Source organism: Callorhinchus milii, unplaced genomic scaffold (assembly GCF_018977255.1).
Source record: "Callorhinchus milii isolate IMCB2004 unplaced genomic scaffold, IMCB_Cmil_1.0 Scaffold4, whole genome shotgun sequence".
NCBI classification, from domain to species: domain Eukaryota; kingdom Metazoa; phylum Chordata; class Chondrichthyes; order Chimaeriformes; family Callorhinchidae; genus Callorhinchus; species Callorhinchus milii.
The window spans coordinates 70756483-70772346 of NW_024704745.1; the positions used below are offsets into that span (position 1 = coordinate 70756483).

The 15864-nt window shown below is 41.3% G+C and overlaps 1 protein-coding gene across 1 annotated transcript in view; it reads left to right on the plus strand.

The window, feature by feature from the left end:
• rxfp2b (relaxin family peptide receptor 2b) overlaps window positions 1-15864 on the plus strand; it is a 66278-nt gene that overhangs the window by 27615 nt on the left and 22799 nt on the right. The window contains exons 2-6 of the mRNA XM_007891321.2: window positions 5221-5367; window positions 7097-7186; window positions 8188-8293; window positions 13617-13688; window positions 15631-15702. Of these exons, the coding sequence (XP_007889512.2) occupies window positions 5221-5367; window positions 7097-7186; window positions 8188-8293; window positions 13617-13688; window positions 15631-15702 (487 nt within the window). The remainder of the gene's footprint in view (window positions 1-5220; window positions 5368-7096; window positions 7187-8187; window positions 8294-13616; window positions 13689-15630; window positions 15703-15864) is intronic.

The window sequence follows — 15864 nt, forward strand, 5'->3', positions numbered from 1 at the left end:
GCTTTATCTTCCTGTCCTGCCACCTTCAAGGATTCATTTACTTGCACCCCCAGGTCTCTCTGTTCTTTTACCCCCCCCTTAAGATTGTATTACCAGTCTGTATTGCCTCCCCTCATTCTTTCTACCAAAATGCATTACCTCGCATTTCTCCACATTGAAACTCATCTGCCATGTGTCTGCCCATTTTACCATTCTGTCTATGTCTTCCTGCAGTTGGCTGCTATCCTTCTCACTGTTTACCACTCTACCTAACTTTGTGTCGTCCGCAAACTTGGAAATGGTACTTGCTATACCCAAGTCCAGATCATTTATGTATATTAAGAAGAGCAGTGGTCCTAATATCGATCCCTGAGGGACACCACTGTACACTTACCTCCAGTCAGAAAAGCAGTCATTCACCACAACTCTCTGCTTTCTGTCTCCCAGCCAGTTCTGGATCCACGCTGCCACTGTCCCTTTTATACCATGGGCTTCTATCTTTCTTACAAGTCTTTCATGTGGCACTTTGTCAAATGCCTTTTGAAAGTCCATATAAACTACATCAAATGTACTACCTTTATCCACCCTCTCCATTACCTCATCGAAAAATTCTAATAGATTTGTTGGACAAGATTTGCCTTTAACAAATCCGTGCTGGTTGTCCCTAATTAACCCATATTCTTCTAAGTGAAGATTTATTCTGTCTCGGATTATAGTCTCCAGGAGTTTCCCCACAACTGATGTTAGGATGACTGGCCTGTAGTTCCCAGGTTTGTCCTTCTGTCCCTTTTCGTACAGGGAAGTCACATTGGCCACTCTCCAGTCCTCTGGCACCACTCCTGGGTCCAACAAAGAATGAAAAATTATAGCCAAAGCCTCCGCCATTTGTACCCGTGCCTCCCATAGTAAACTTGGTTACATCCCGTCCGGACCGGGCGACTTATCTACCTTCAGCGCAGTCAACCTTTTCAGTACTTCCTCTTTGTTTATACTTATCCTATCCATTTCCTCTACCCTCTCCTCCAATACTGTGGCATTTGGTGCATCCACTTCTTTTGTGAAGACAGATGCAAAGTATTCATTCAGCACATCAGCCATGTCCTCTGCCTCCACAATAAGATTTCCCCATTGGTCCTTAATTGGCCCCACCCTACCTTTGACTAGCCTTTTTTCCTTGATATGTTTGTAAAATATTTTAGAATTCCCTTTAATGTTACCCGCCAACCTTTTTTCGTATAATCTTTTTGCCCCTCTTATTTCCTTTTTCAAACCTCTTCTGCACTTCCTATATTCTATTTGGTTGTCGTCTGTATCTTGGGTTTGACATTTGTCATACGCCTCCTTTTTCTGCTTCTTTTTAGATACAATTATCTTCGTCATCCACGGAGGTTTGGAAGCCCTACTTTTCCCTTTTGTGGGAATGTATTTATTTTGTCCCCGAGTTATCTCATCCTTGAAGACTTCCCACTGCTCTTTAGTTGTTTTACCTGCCAATCTTTCTTTCCAGTCCACCTTGGCAGGTCCCTTTTTAACTTACTGAAATTTGCCCTCTTCCAGTTGAATATCTTTACCTTAGATGGTTCCTTGTCTCTTTCCATATGCACTTGAATCTAATGATGTTATGATCACTATTGCCCAGATGCTCTCCCACTGAAACCTGCTCCACTTGTCCTTCTGCATTCCCCAGAACTAGATCTAGCACTGCTTCCTTCCTTGTTGGGCTGGAAACGTACTGATCAAGAAAGTTGTCCTGTATGCATTTTAGGAATCTTTCCCCCTCCTTGCCCTTTGCGCTGTTGTTTTGCCAGTCTATGTTGGGATAATTAAAGTCCCCCATTATCACGACTCTATTGGCCTTGCATCTGTCTGAGATCTGCTTGCAGATCTGCTCATCTATTTCCTTCCCACTATTTGGTGGTCTATAGTATACCCCTACCAGCGTAACAGCTCCTTTTTTGTTCCTTAACTCTAACCAGATAGATTCCGTTTTGGGGCCCTCCAGCACCTCGACCCTTTCCACGGCTATAACCGTATCTTTGACTAACATTGCCACACCTCCTCCTTTTTTTCCTTCCCTATCCCTCCTGAATACATTATAGCCGAATATTCAGCTCCCATTCCTGTCCTTGCTTGAGCCAAGTCTCTGTTACTGCTACTACATCGTATCCCCCTATGACCACTTGAGCCTGCAGCTCACCAATCTTGTTTGCTAAACTCTATGCATTTAGGCACATGCACTCCCAAGACCGACTTGACCTGTTCTGCGCTTCCCCCCTGTTTTATTTCTCCATTTTCTAGCTCTTCGTTTTTTGCATTCCCTTTCCCCTCAAAACTAGTTTAAGCCCTCCCCAACAGCATTAGATAGCCTGGCTGCAAGCACATTCGCCCTAGCCCTGTTTAGGTGCAACCCATCCATATGATACAGGTTCCACCTGCCCCAGAAATGGTCCCAATGATCTAGAAACTTGAAGCCCTCTTTTCTGGACCATTTCTCCAGCCAAACATTCTGGAGTTGATCCTGGTCCTGCCATTCAGGTACTTATTCGCCCAAGGCACAGGGAGCAATCCAGAAATCGCCACCTTGGATGTTCGATTCTTTAGTATCTTCCCCAGCTTTTGATATTGACCCTGTAGAGTCTCAGCCCTTTTTGTTTTACCAAAATCATGGATCCCCACCGCTTCTGGATGTTCTTCTTCCCCCTGAAGAATTTTATCCACCCTTTCTGCGATGTCTAAGACTGTAGCACCAGGCAGGCAACATACCATCCTTGACTCCCATCTTCTGTTACAGAAACGTCAGTCTATACCTCTCACTGTTGTATCCCCATGACAACAGCAATACTCCTGTTACTTATGTCCCCCTGTTCCACCAATTAGTTTATACTGTCCTCCCTGGAGATATCCACACTCTCAATGTTCAATAGAGTACTGGTTTGAGAGTGCTACACTATGGGGGGCATTCTGCCCTGCCCATCCCCTCTTCCTACCATGCCGGACAGTCACCCAGTCATTTTCCATCTGAACCCTCGGTGTGTGGGGTGGGGTGACCACCTCTTGAGGTGTCTGGTCCATCAAATACTCACATCCGTTGATCAAGTTTGAAGACCAAGGCTCGATCACCCCTCTCTTAGGGGTCCCATTATCTGCAGGACCGATGAAAACATCCTGTCCCTGAGCATTAACCGGACGCAAGCATCTCCCGAGCCTCAGGGGAGTATGGTTCACGTTGAATGGTTTCCTCCAACATACTCTCCAAGAACCTCTCACTGTCCCTGATGCAGTGCAGTGTCTGCACCTCGGCTTCCAGCTCAGCTACTCTCAGCTGGAGCTTCCTGAGTTGCAAACACTTGCTGCAGTTGAAGTCGCCCGGGCTCAGGGCGCCCTCCATTAACTCCCACATATCACAGACCTCACATTTAACTTGCCACATCATCTTCTTACACAGTGTTTTCAATATCTTTTTTGTTGTTTTAATTTGCTGTCAGTGTTGTAGTTTCTGACAGTTTGTCGATGTTTATCCCTGGTTCTGCTGTTGAAAAAAATGACGTCACACCTACATCACTTTTTCTTTTTCTCCTTTTTTTCGTCGCTCTGACAGTTCAGAGACAGCTTACCTCCGCCGCTCCTTTTATGCTGATCGCTAGGACCAGGCTTTGCCTCCGCTCTGACCTGATTGCTCGCCCCGACAGTATGGTTGACAGTATGGTTAACATTATGTGTATCTTCACTCATTTTGTTTTGGAGTGCCTTGATAATTAACTGCACCTCATCTTTGGGTGCTTGTTCATACAGAACAGCAAGGTCCCAGGTTCTATACACAGTCTTTGTTAATTTAGCAGGTCTCAGACAGAGCACGGGTGGGTGGTTGGGAGGGTTGAGGGTGCTACAGACCAGAGATTAGAGAATTCAGTCATGCCTCCTGGTCCTAATATTGCCTAATCTCTCCCCTCCACCCACCTCTCTCTACCCACTACTCTGGAAAATCTGAGCACATTGATATGGGGGACGACAGGTCTGCACTCAGTTACAGTCCTGCAGCATAGTGGTTACAGCACTTGCCTTGCAAGCGAGAGGACCCAGATTTGTTTCCTAGGCAGGGCAAAACCTTAGGCAAGTTTTCTTACTCCACTCGCCTCTGTTTACCTAGCAGTAAGTGGGAACTTACTGCTTTAAATTAAATAATTGGTCACTCAATCCACAACTGTTTGTAGGAACACTGCTGTGCGGAATTGGTTGACGTGTTTCACCCACAAAATGTACGGTCGCTATACTTTACAGTGTGGAGTGTTTTGAGACAACTCAATGACCTGAGGCGCGATATCAAATGCAAGATTATTATTATATAATATTGAGGTCAAGGCAATCTAATATAACCGCCAGACAGAAAAACATTGCAACCTCATCTGGAAACAAAGGCAGCCAAAGGCTATTTTTTCACACAGACGCATCAGGTAACCAGTTTAAGCAAACCAATCTAACACCTTCAAATTAAAATGCTCAATCCAATAGCAAAAAGGAGTGCCTCAAACCAGAAATCTTACTTTCCATTTCATTTTGGTCAGTTGGGTGACTTTAAATAATAAATCGGTCACTTAATTCCAAAAGTTATTGTGGGACACTACTGTGCGCAATTGGCTGCTGCGTTTCACCCACAAAATATACAGTCAATTAATTTTACAGTATATTCTGTGAAGTACTTTGAGACGTCTCAATGACTTGATGAGGTGCCTCTATATCAAATGCAAGGATTATTATTATTGTTGTTATGATGCTGATGCTGATGATGCTCTCCTGCCAACATTCACAGACCAGGCTAACATGAGAAGAGTGGCCTCTTGGAAGGCTGGTGGAACCTGTGTTACTCTATTCCTGTATTTCCTGACATGAAAGGCGCTATACAAATGTAATCTTGTTGTTGTTGTAGTTACTCAGGGAAGAACAGCAAAGGGGAGAATATGGAAAATGGAATGAAATGTTTCATTGGGTAGATCTGGAAGAATTGCTTGTAATTTAAATATCAAACAGTTTGTTCCTTGTGTACCAGTTTGTCATGTGAAACCTCTGTTCCATTCATATATTTATTTAAGAACTGTAGGTCTGATTAAATTAAACTAATTAAATTAAATTAAACTCTAGAATTTAGAATTCTTCTAAAGAATACATTTTTAAATTTAAAAAAATTAGGAGTGAAGTGCTTTTTTCTGGTTTTTTTTAGATTTCATTTTCTGCGTTTTTATTTAGATTTCACTATAACAGAAGCTGTCGCTCAGGATCTGAGATGCCCTCTTGGATATTTTCCATGTGGCAATCTCTCAATTTGTGTACCACAGATATCTCACTGCAATAATATTAAGGACTGTGCAAATGGAGCCGACGAGGAAGACTGTGGTAATGTAATATTTAATATTTTCAAATGTTATTGTATGTCAGACATGTAGTTAATGCAAATTTACATTGTGAAACCATTGTTACACAACTCATTTCTGTGTAAATTACTTTGCTTATTCGGTGGAATTTGCTGGAAGTCAAAGTCGTCAGGGTTATGAAACTCTGTGAAAAAAGTAGTAGACTCAGATAGTATGAGACAAGCATTGTGCATGAATCTTTCTTCCCCCAAAAAATTGCAGAACATTGTGTGTGAAGTTAGCATTTTGGTAAATTGCCAATAAAAACATAAGAAAATGTGAAATGTCAAAATGTCAAGCAGCCAATCGAACCCATTCCTTTCACAGCCACAAAAATCTACTGTTTCATTATTTTTACCTCTCCCGCTCTATCCCCTGGGGAAAGCAATTCAAAACCACTGCCCTGAAGTCCAAAAGTATCAATCACAGATCCACATTATTCACCAATCTGCAAATCTCCACAATTCAAATTCAATCCTAGGATTATTCCCATCATATAAAACATCCCCTCCAAACACACACACACACACACACACGGTATTATGGCCCTCGGGGTATTTCTTCATTTCAGTATGCAGCTGGCTCTATATCCCCAAGTATGGTTTTCAAGCAGATACTTATCCAATTCTTTTTTGATAAAGTACATTTATGTAACTTCAGCAGCACTTTTGGAAGTCTGTTACACATGTCCACAGCAATTAGTTTTCATCACAACTCATCTTTGCTTCCGCAATGTTAAACCTTTGGACCATGCCACCCTCAAATGTATTTCTAACAGAAACAAGTTCAGCCCCTTTTCATAACTTAGAGCTCAAAGACCTGTAGCCCTCCTAGTCACTCTTCCTGATTCCTCTCAATGTGTTGATGCCCTTTTGAAGGTAGAGCACCCAAAACTGAACTGAATATTCTACATGTGGCCTCACTATTGATCTGCTGCACACAGTTAAAATATCTTTTTTCAACTAATAGTTAAATGCCTTTGAGATGCAACCTAGTTTTGTGGACAGCAGCTTCTTTATGGCTGTTATGTTCTTCTTAGTGCTATTGGTATAAAGATTTGTGGCCTCATTTGTTTTCCTCCACCCATTTACTTCACACCAATGTTAGTAAGAATGGTGAATGGCTGTGCAGTGGAGGAGACTGACCATGATTTCTAACAAGAGGATCACTCCATGAACAAATGCAGTTAGAATGTTACCTTCAGTGGGACACACAATTGAGACTTACCCTGTCTCACACAAGATATTAATCACTGATGGCCCACTCCCTCTACACGGAGATTCTGCCACGTAAATGAGAGGACTCGGGTTTGATTCCCGGCAAAACCTTAGGCAGCCTCTGTTAACCTAACAGTAAGTAGGAACCCGGTTGTTATTTGATTGTTTTTCCTGGGGCAATAATCCCTTAAAAATGATTTGGTCACTCAATCCACAATTGTTTGTAGGACGCTCCTGTGTGCAATTGGCTGCCACATTTCGCCCACAAAATATATAGTCAATTCGCTTTACAGTATATTCTGTGAAGTGCTTTGAGATGTCTCAACAATGTGATAAGGCGCAACAAGTGCAAGGTTTATTATCATTCTTTGCAAAGCCAATTTGAAACCATTAATTTGAAATTGCTTGTAAATTGTTATTACATTGCTTTAATTACTGTGTTGGGTTCCTATACAATATTTTTGTATCTAAAACATGTTGTTGCTACTTTTTTAGAAGATAATAATGGCTGGGCAGATATGCTTGATACTATTTCCGCAACTAGATACTGGTTGTCCTACAAAGAAAGTCAATCAACTGAATGCAGTAAGTACGTTAGTCTCAGTCTGCTGTTGTCTTAGGCATGTCTCATTGGTCTTCTCAGGTCCACCATCAACTTCTTCTCTGGTTCATTCTCTCACACAATACCAACAACAAATTACATTTGTAGAGCGCCTTTCACATCGGGAGGACATCCCAAATGCTTAAAATCCTATAGACACACACTGTCTATAGGATTTTAATTTCACTTACACTTTCAAGTAATATATTCACTGAAAAATATTAAACCTTATAAAATTTGTCCCTAAAATGTCCTGGTGATGATATAATCATTCTGGTATAATTGACCTCTTCAGGATCCTTGTGACTTGAAGTAAAAAAAAGTCATAAAATCTTTTGTGTAAACTATCTACTTAAACAGCCTTAACCTTGTAACTGCCAATCAGAAGTGCACATGACACATAAGATATAGTACAGTGGTAGAGTAAATAATTTACATCTGAGTATTTTTCTAGTTGTTGGTATATTTATCAACCTGGACATGCGAGCATGTTTTATTTTGCATTTGTGGAGTCCTGTAGCTCAGTGGTTAAAGCACTCGCTTTGCAAGTGAGAGACCCGAGTTCAATTCCAGGCAGAGCGAAACCTTGGGCAAGTTTCCTTACTCCACACAGAGCCTAATAATAATCCCTCCAAAACTAAAAACAATAATAAATTGGTCATTTTCAATCCACGACTGTTTGTGGGACTTCGCTGTGCGCAATTGGCTGTCGCGTTCGCCCACAAATATACAGTCAATTCACCTTACAGTATGTTCTGTGAAGCGCTTTGGGATGTCCTCCCGACGTGAAAAGCGCTATATCAAATGCAAGGATTATTATTATTATTGTTGGTCAGTAAATATTGTTGATTTTTCAAATGTTCTAGTTTACTGACTTTACTCCTCTTTTACTAAAATGAAACCTAAATAAAGAACAGCAACATTTAACTGGTGCATAGAAGATAAGTCTGTTGGATATAAACAGCTTTGTCTGCCTGTTTTCCAGTACTTCCCCGCTATCCTCCAATATGTGATTGCCAGAACACACACCTGGAATGTATAGATGTGAACCTACACTTTGTGCCGCAGGTTTCAGCAAATGTCACTACTCTGTAAGTATTCACGTATTTACCTTGTGCAGCTCTGTCTGTTATGTCTAATAATAATGCTTGCATTTGATATAGAGTCCTTCATATCGAGGTGGTGGGGTGATGTCTCAAAGGATTTACTATAAAATAAACACGGTCGAACAGGACGGTTTTCAGGCAGGACTTGAAAAAGGGGAGAGATGGGGCAAGGTGGAGGGATTGAGGGAGAGGGTTCCAGAGTTTCAGGGTGTAGTGGCTAAAAGTGTGACCTCCAATGGGCGTCGAACCGGACGCCTAGATTGTGCATTGGTTCAGTGAATGTGAGGGAGAGCCCAGGGAGGTTGAGGAGTTTAGATCTGTAGGAGTGAAGACGTTGATGGGAGCCAAGGAGTATGGCTTCCGTCTTGTCCATATGCAGCGGCAGGAAGTTTACACTCATCCAGGCCCTGATGTTTGCCAGACAAACTGATAGAACATCGGCGAACCTGGAGTTGGTACTGGAGGAGGCAAAGTAGATTTGTGTGCCATCCGCATACATGTGGAAGTTTACCCCTTGTCTGGATGACATCGCCCAGAGGGAGCATATAGATAAGAAAACGAAGAGGGCCAAAGGATGGAGCCCTGGGGTACCCCGCAGGTGACCCAAAATAACATTCAGGGGTATTTGTAAGATGTCTGAAAATTGGCCTCTATGTTTGCCTACAGAAAATACAGTCATTACATTTTATAGTAAATCTGGTCAAGAGCTTTAAGATGTCCTTTCAACATGAAACCATTATATCAAATGCAAGGATTATTATTTACTTATTTGGAAGTGTGGAGTCCTGCAGCTCAGCCTTGCAAGCGAGACACCTGGGTTCAATTCCAGGCAGGGCGAAACCTTGGGCAAGTTTCCTTACTCCACACACCTGATAATAATCCCTCCAGAAAACAAAACAATAATAAATTGATTATTTTCAATCCATGACTGTTTGTGGGACACTGCTGTGCACAATTGACTGCCGCGTTTCGCCCACAAGTATACAGTCAATTCACTTTATAGCATTTGAGACGTCTAGAAGATGTGAAAAGTGCAGTATCAAATGCAAAATATCAAATGCAAGGATTATTATTTATTAAGTGGCAGCATAACTCTATATTAACCATGAAGTACTCAAAAACTATTTTATGTTTTTTGTGATTTAATTCAGTGACTTGCTCTCATTCTCTGCATTTCTTGCCCGAGTGTATCCTGAAATTGACTGCAACAGAGTATATAAATTTAGCACAGGAAATAATTCAACCTCATCAGGTAGTTTTACATCATTTCTTGCCTCATTGCTTGCAATTCTGGACTGTAAGAGAAGATGGCAACTCTGGTTTGAGGGGAAGTTGAAGGAGTTAGAATAGATGATGTCTGTTCAGCTAATTCACAATGGTGAGCGATCGTCATTTCTCTTCGAAATGTTCATATCTGAGTTCATCAATTTTGAAATGTAAGAATCTAAACTAGAAGCAAACTTAGAGACCATAAAGCAGTTGAAGAAGTGAACACGTATTATCCTCGGTGGGGGAGGGGGGTGATAATTGGAGTCTCCTTGGAGTTGAACTGGCTCCAAGGTAATGTGTTTGGTAACAAAATATCAGAATCGAGCCAACCCTCTGTGGCGGTCTCAGGAATCCAGTTCCTGAGCCAGGCAGCTCCGCAATACTCCAGGGCACTGCGTTGACAGCACGACAAGCCTGGGTCATTGCCTGGGCCAACAGAAAAATGCAGACGTTTTCCCGAAAATTGCAGAGCGTTTCGTAAATCTTGCAGGGGATTGTGGAGAGCTTTGCTAGAATTGCCTTTGGTGGTTGGTGCCTTTGGGGTACATTTTACTGTTACTTTTTTCACTTTATTGATAAAAAGTAAACATATGGAAATAACACATATTAGATTGTTGCAAAAAAAATTTTTAATTGCTTCTTTAACAAAAACTGGGTGGCCTTTTTTGAGGACGGGAAACCTGCGAGGCTGCAGGAGCTCACCACCTCCTGCCTCCTCAGGGCCGGTACCGCTCACAGACACAGTGACCCAGAGGGAGAAACACACTCAGAGATACAGAGAGAGACAAACACACACACTCAGACCCAGAGAGAGAGATACACACTCACAGAGAGAGACACACACACATACTCAGACCCAGAGAGACAGACACACAGACACTCAGAGACACAGAGAGACACAAACACTCACAGACACAGAGAGACACATTAATAATAATAATAATCCTTCCATTTGATATAGCGCTTTTCATGTCGGGAGGACGTCCCAAAGCGCTTCACAGAACACACTGTAAAGTGAATTGACTGTATATTTGTGGGCGAACGCGGCAGCCAATTGCGCACAGCAATGTCCCACAAACAGTCGTAGATTGAAAATGACCAATTTATTATTGTTTTTGGTTTTGGAGGGATTATTATTAGGCTCTGTGTGGAGTAAGGAAACTTGCCCAAGGTTTCGCCCTGTGCCTGGAATTGAACTCAGGTCTCTTGCTTGCAAAGCGAGTGCTCTAACCACTGAGCTACAGGACTCCACATTCTCAGACAGAGAGAGAGAGAAAAACACACATACTCAGAGACATACAGAGAGAGAGATACACACTCACAGACACAGAGAGACACATTCTCAGAGAGAGACACACACACACACTCATAGACACAAAGATACATACNACAAACAGAGAGGCACACATTCACACAGAGAGGAGACATAGATACACTCACAAAGAGACACGCACAGAAAATTACAACAGCAAGACCTTCGAGTGAAGCCCATTTGCCGCTTGCGCTGCACCTGCGCATGTGCATCCGGAGCTGCTCTGCCCACAGTGATGTCAGGTGAACAGCGCGAACGGCCAGAAACTAATTTATGACGGGTTTGTAGAAGGCGAGGGTCGTTGTAGCGGAGAATGCAGAAAAGGTGGGCGGCCACACTTTTCTATTGACCCAGGTCATTGGTAGGACTTGGAAGGGCAGACCAGTCACTGAGGATAGGTATTCTTCCCCTGAGCTCCTGTTAACCCTGCAAGTCAAAGTTTAGCAGGTAGGGTGTTCGTAGCTGAACAAGCAGTGGAAAAGCTTACCAGACAGTGCTATCAGTGGTAGCTGCTGGTTAGACTCTGGGACACTACCTTGCATGAGGGTTGCTATATAAATTCAAGTTGTTGTTATAGATTCCAGTAGTACCCCAATGCATACTCTGGGTTCCCAAGCCTTAACTCTTGCCAACCTGCGCCTAATACTCTCTGGGAATTTGGCAAGCAGGATGCATCCCTCCAGTGCACATTTCCGAATAAATATCTCAGGAATTTTCATGGGTGGGTGGGATGCATGGAACTCCATTTGATTTGGATACTGTTAAGCTGGTGATGGGTTTCCACATGTGTCTGACACCCAGCTGACCAAGAAAAGTGAATCCTAGTCCATATTCACATCACAAGACTTGATGGCCAGTTGGTAAATGATCCGTTCTATTCCGTTGCCCTTTATGCATGTATCGAGTTTCCGAATATCTATTAGAGTGTCAGCCTAGCCTATTTTTGGTTCAAAGTCCTGATGTGGTGCTTGAACCCAGAACCTTCCTTCTCCAAGGTAAGAGTGCTACCAACTACCAAAGGGAAGAGTCATCTACAATCCAATCTATCAATTCCTATTATTACTTTAAATACCTAAAATAGATACAGCCATTCATTCTGCAGTAATGTTCCATGATTCTGTGAGAAGATGACAGAAAGTATTTATCTTCTATGTCAACTGTGCATAAGAACATAAACTCTAAATGAAAAAGGATCAAGGTCCATCTAGTTCGCCTTCCACCTTCCTGGCGGTTGCATGCACATATGTCCCAAACTACCTATGCACTATATCCCATAATGTTATTTCCTAAAAGAAAATCTGTGTTTGAAAGAATCAAAACTTCCTGCTTCAACCGTCTCCCTAGGAAGCCTGTTCCACAGGTTCACTATTCGCTCACTGAAATAATTTTTGCTTGGATTGGTTCTGAATTTACCTCCTTCAATCGCAGGCCGTGTCCTCTGGTTTTACTATTCTGGACACTTTGAAATAGCCTGTCATGATCTATATTGTCTAGCTCCTTTAGAATCATAAAGACAGCAATCATGTTGCCTTTTTCCAGCATGAACACGTCTAATTTACTTGGTTGCTCGTCATAGTCCAGTGCTTCCATTGACTCATTCATTTTGGTTGGCCTCCTCTGTATCTTCTCAATTTCTCCAAAGTCCTTTTTGTACTGCGGCGATCAGAATTATACACAGTATTCTAAGTTTGGTCTCACCAATGATTTATACAGTGGCAGGATTACCCCACTATTTCTGGTTTGCTTTACTCACTGACACAGAGCATTGTTGGGAGAGCTTCAATTTATTGTCAATCAGGACCCCCAGGTCCTTTTCATTTTCCATACATATTATTTTCCTACCATTCAAATAATAGTCCCTTCCAGGATTTTTTGTCCCTATGTGAAGTACTTTACATTTCTCCACATTGAATTTCATCTGCCACTGATCTGCCCAATTCCCAAGTATGTTCAAATCCTCCTGTAACCTATCTTGTTCAGCTTCGCAATCTACCACCTTCATTAGCTTGGTGTCATCTGCAAACTTAGCAACTGTACTTGCGACTCCTAGTTCCAGATCATTTATAAAAAGATTAAACAAAAGATGTCCCAAACAGACCCTTGTGGAACTTTACTGGTAACATTTTCCCAGTGTGATGCCATTCTCTGTACTATCACCCTTTGGGTCTTCGGTCGACCAATTGCATGTCCATTGTAATATACCTCCACTGATTCCCGCTTTTTTTCACTTTCAGTACCAGCCTCTCAAGAGGAACCGTATTTAGCTCAATGGTTAGAGGACTTGCCTCGCAAGAGAGAAACCTGGGTTTGATTTCTCCGTGATTGGATTTCTCTTGATTTCTAAAAACAATAATAAATCAGTTTCTTCAATCCACGACTGTTTGTGGGACATTGCTGTGCGCAATTGGCTGCCACGTTTCGCCCACAAATATACAGTCAATTCACTTTACAGTATATTGCATGAAGCGCTTTGAGACGTTTGGAAAACGTGAAAAGCGCTATATCAAATAAAAGGATTTTTATTGTTACATTATAACTGTATCAAAGGCCTTAATGAAATCCAGATATACAGCATCTACAGCCTTACTCTTATCAAGCTCCCTTTTCATGCATGTGTTGTCCATTTATTGTTATTTGAGCTCTTATATGCTGTTGATTCAATAAAAATGAATCTCACTACATACCAACTTCACCTTTAATATTAAAACTATTCTTGTCCAACATTAGGTCTCTGGAGCAAAACAAAATCAAAAGCCTTCCTGCTAATGTTTTTATCAAGTACAGAGAACTGAAGGGACTGTAAGTAACGTTTTCATTTATCTTCACCAAATATGATTGTATTATTACTTCCAGATTTGGTGTTTATTCTTATTTTCCCATTTGATTATGTGTTTTTAATAATGCTAAAAATAATCCCAGCTGGGATCACTCTACTTACAAGAGGTTTGGCTTGCAGTGCTTAACTTTAACTCCTTGGATTACTGTAGACCAGCGAGACAGGTCTCTTCAAAGCCTTTTCAGTCCATGGGAGATCCTGCTTACCTCTTCCATAAAGAAAATATATTTTTCTTTATTGACCTTGGAAATGTACAACCTCACCATTGTGCAATGCTGTGATAAGCAAACCTGCATGTAGGGCGCTATATAAATGCAAGTTGTTGTTGAAGGCTGAGTGGTTTTGAATCCAAAACATTCCTGCCCAACCCAAGTACTTAACTACTGAGTTTCTTAGAACCATAACATTTACAACACAGAAGACCATTCAGCCCATTGGCTATTTTAAGAGACATCCTTTCAGTCCCAGTTACTTGACCCTTGCCTTGTTTTTGGACTTCTTTTTAGGTATTTATCTAGTTCCCTTTGGAAAGCTAAGTCCCAAGCACTGAATGCAGTATTTTGGGATATTCTATTTTTGTATTATTTGTGTTATTGTTTTATTGTTGCAATGAGATTGAGCAGCATGAGTATAATGAGTACATTATAATAGTTTAGGGATACCATTTATATTATTCTGCACATTATTCTGAATGCACTTTTATCACTAGCAACTTGAATACTCAACCGAACAACATTTCCTGATCACAGACTTAGACAGCTTTTGACAGCTCTTGCCAGTGTCATTGTGTTGACCAGCCAGTAATGCCTTTCATTAGATTACAATTTTTTAACACATTCACACCCAATATGCTTGAAAGGTGCTATATAAATGTAAATTGTACTGTAAACTATATTGTAATGTATATTCAGTGGCAAAATCCTGCAAGAGTACAGCAATATTATACTGTGCTTTCATTGCAAAGCTGAGTTCTGGATCCAGCTGTAACCCAAGTGCCATATTGTCCAGTATGTTAGTATCTCAGGAAAATATGCTAAGTTTGATTTTAAGTGGACACAATATCAAATATTTTATAAATTTTTTTTGTCCAAGTCATTGAAATCTTTAACATGCCATATGCATTATTTTAGCCCCAGTGCAAAAATATAGATAGAAGAAGAAATGAGTTGTCTTTATCAATGTGTGATTATCCTCTGGGGGAGTGGGAAATAATTATCTTTGTTTGGGTTAAATTCTAACAGTACCCCAATTCACATACTGAGGTTCCCAAGCTTTTGCTCTTGTTAGGCTAGTGCTCTTCAGAATTGGGTAAGAAGGATGCAACCCTCCAGGAAGAGAGTCTGCATTCCACTCCAATACAAGGGAAATTATATGTGCAATTTGGCACTCATGGAACTCGGTTTGGTTTGGATACTCTTAAGCATGGTGTTGGGTTTCCCCGTATGTCAGACTTCCAGCTCGCTAAAACATTATCTCAATGCCTGTTGCACCACCTCTTGCTTGATCATTCTTATCAGTTTCTTTACAAAATGATGGGGTTGGAAAGACCCTCATCAGGAAAACATTGGTGCAAATGATACCTTACAAATTCCAATTGGCACTTAAAATGTGTCTTCCCGCTGGGAACCCTTCATATGTCTCACTAACATGTGGGATCTCATTGCCGATCAAATCTTGAATTGCAGTGGAGGTGTTGCACACATCAACATGGCACAAATGGAGTTCCCTGGAGGAGATATATTTTCTGTCCCGAGGTGCTTTTCCAGGTTGAGGGGTCATTTACCTGTTTTCCCAATGAGAACTTTTTCAACCCAAAAGTTTCTTTGGCCACCTGGTAGACGCTTACAAATGTCGTTCACAACTTTTAATAACACAACTAAGTCATGTTGTTTTATTCCTTTGCAGATTTCTGCAAGGTAACCAGATAAGATCCATCTCAAAACGAGCATTTTGTGGACTTTACAAACTCACAAAACTGTAAGTAAACAGTTAGTTTGCAGTTATAGTCAGTGATAATGCTAAAAATAACTCTTACAATTGATATAGTGCCTTTCAAGTCAGGAGGATATCTCAATGTGCTTCACAACTGTGAAGTATAGTGTCTGTGTACTTTATAGGCAATTGATGCAGCCAATTTGC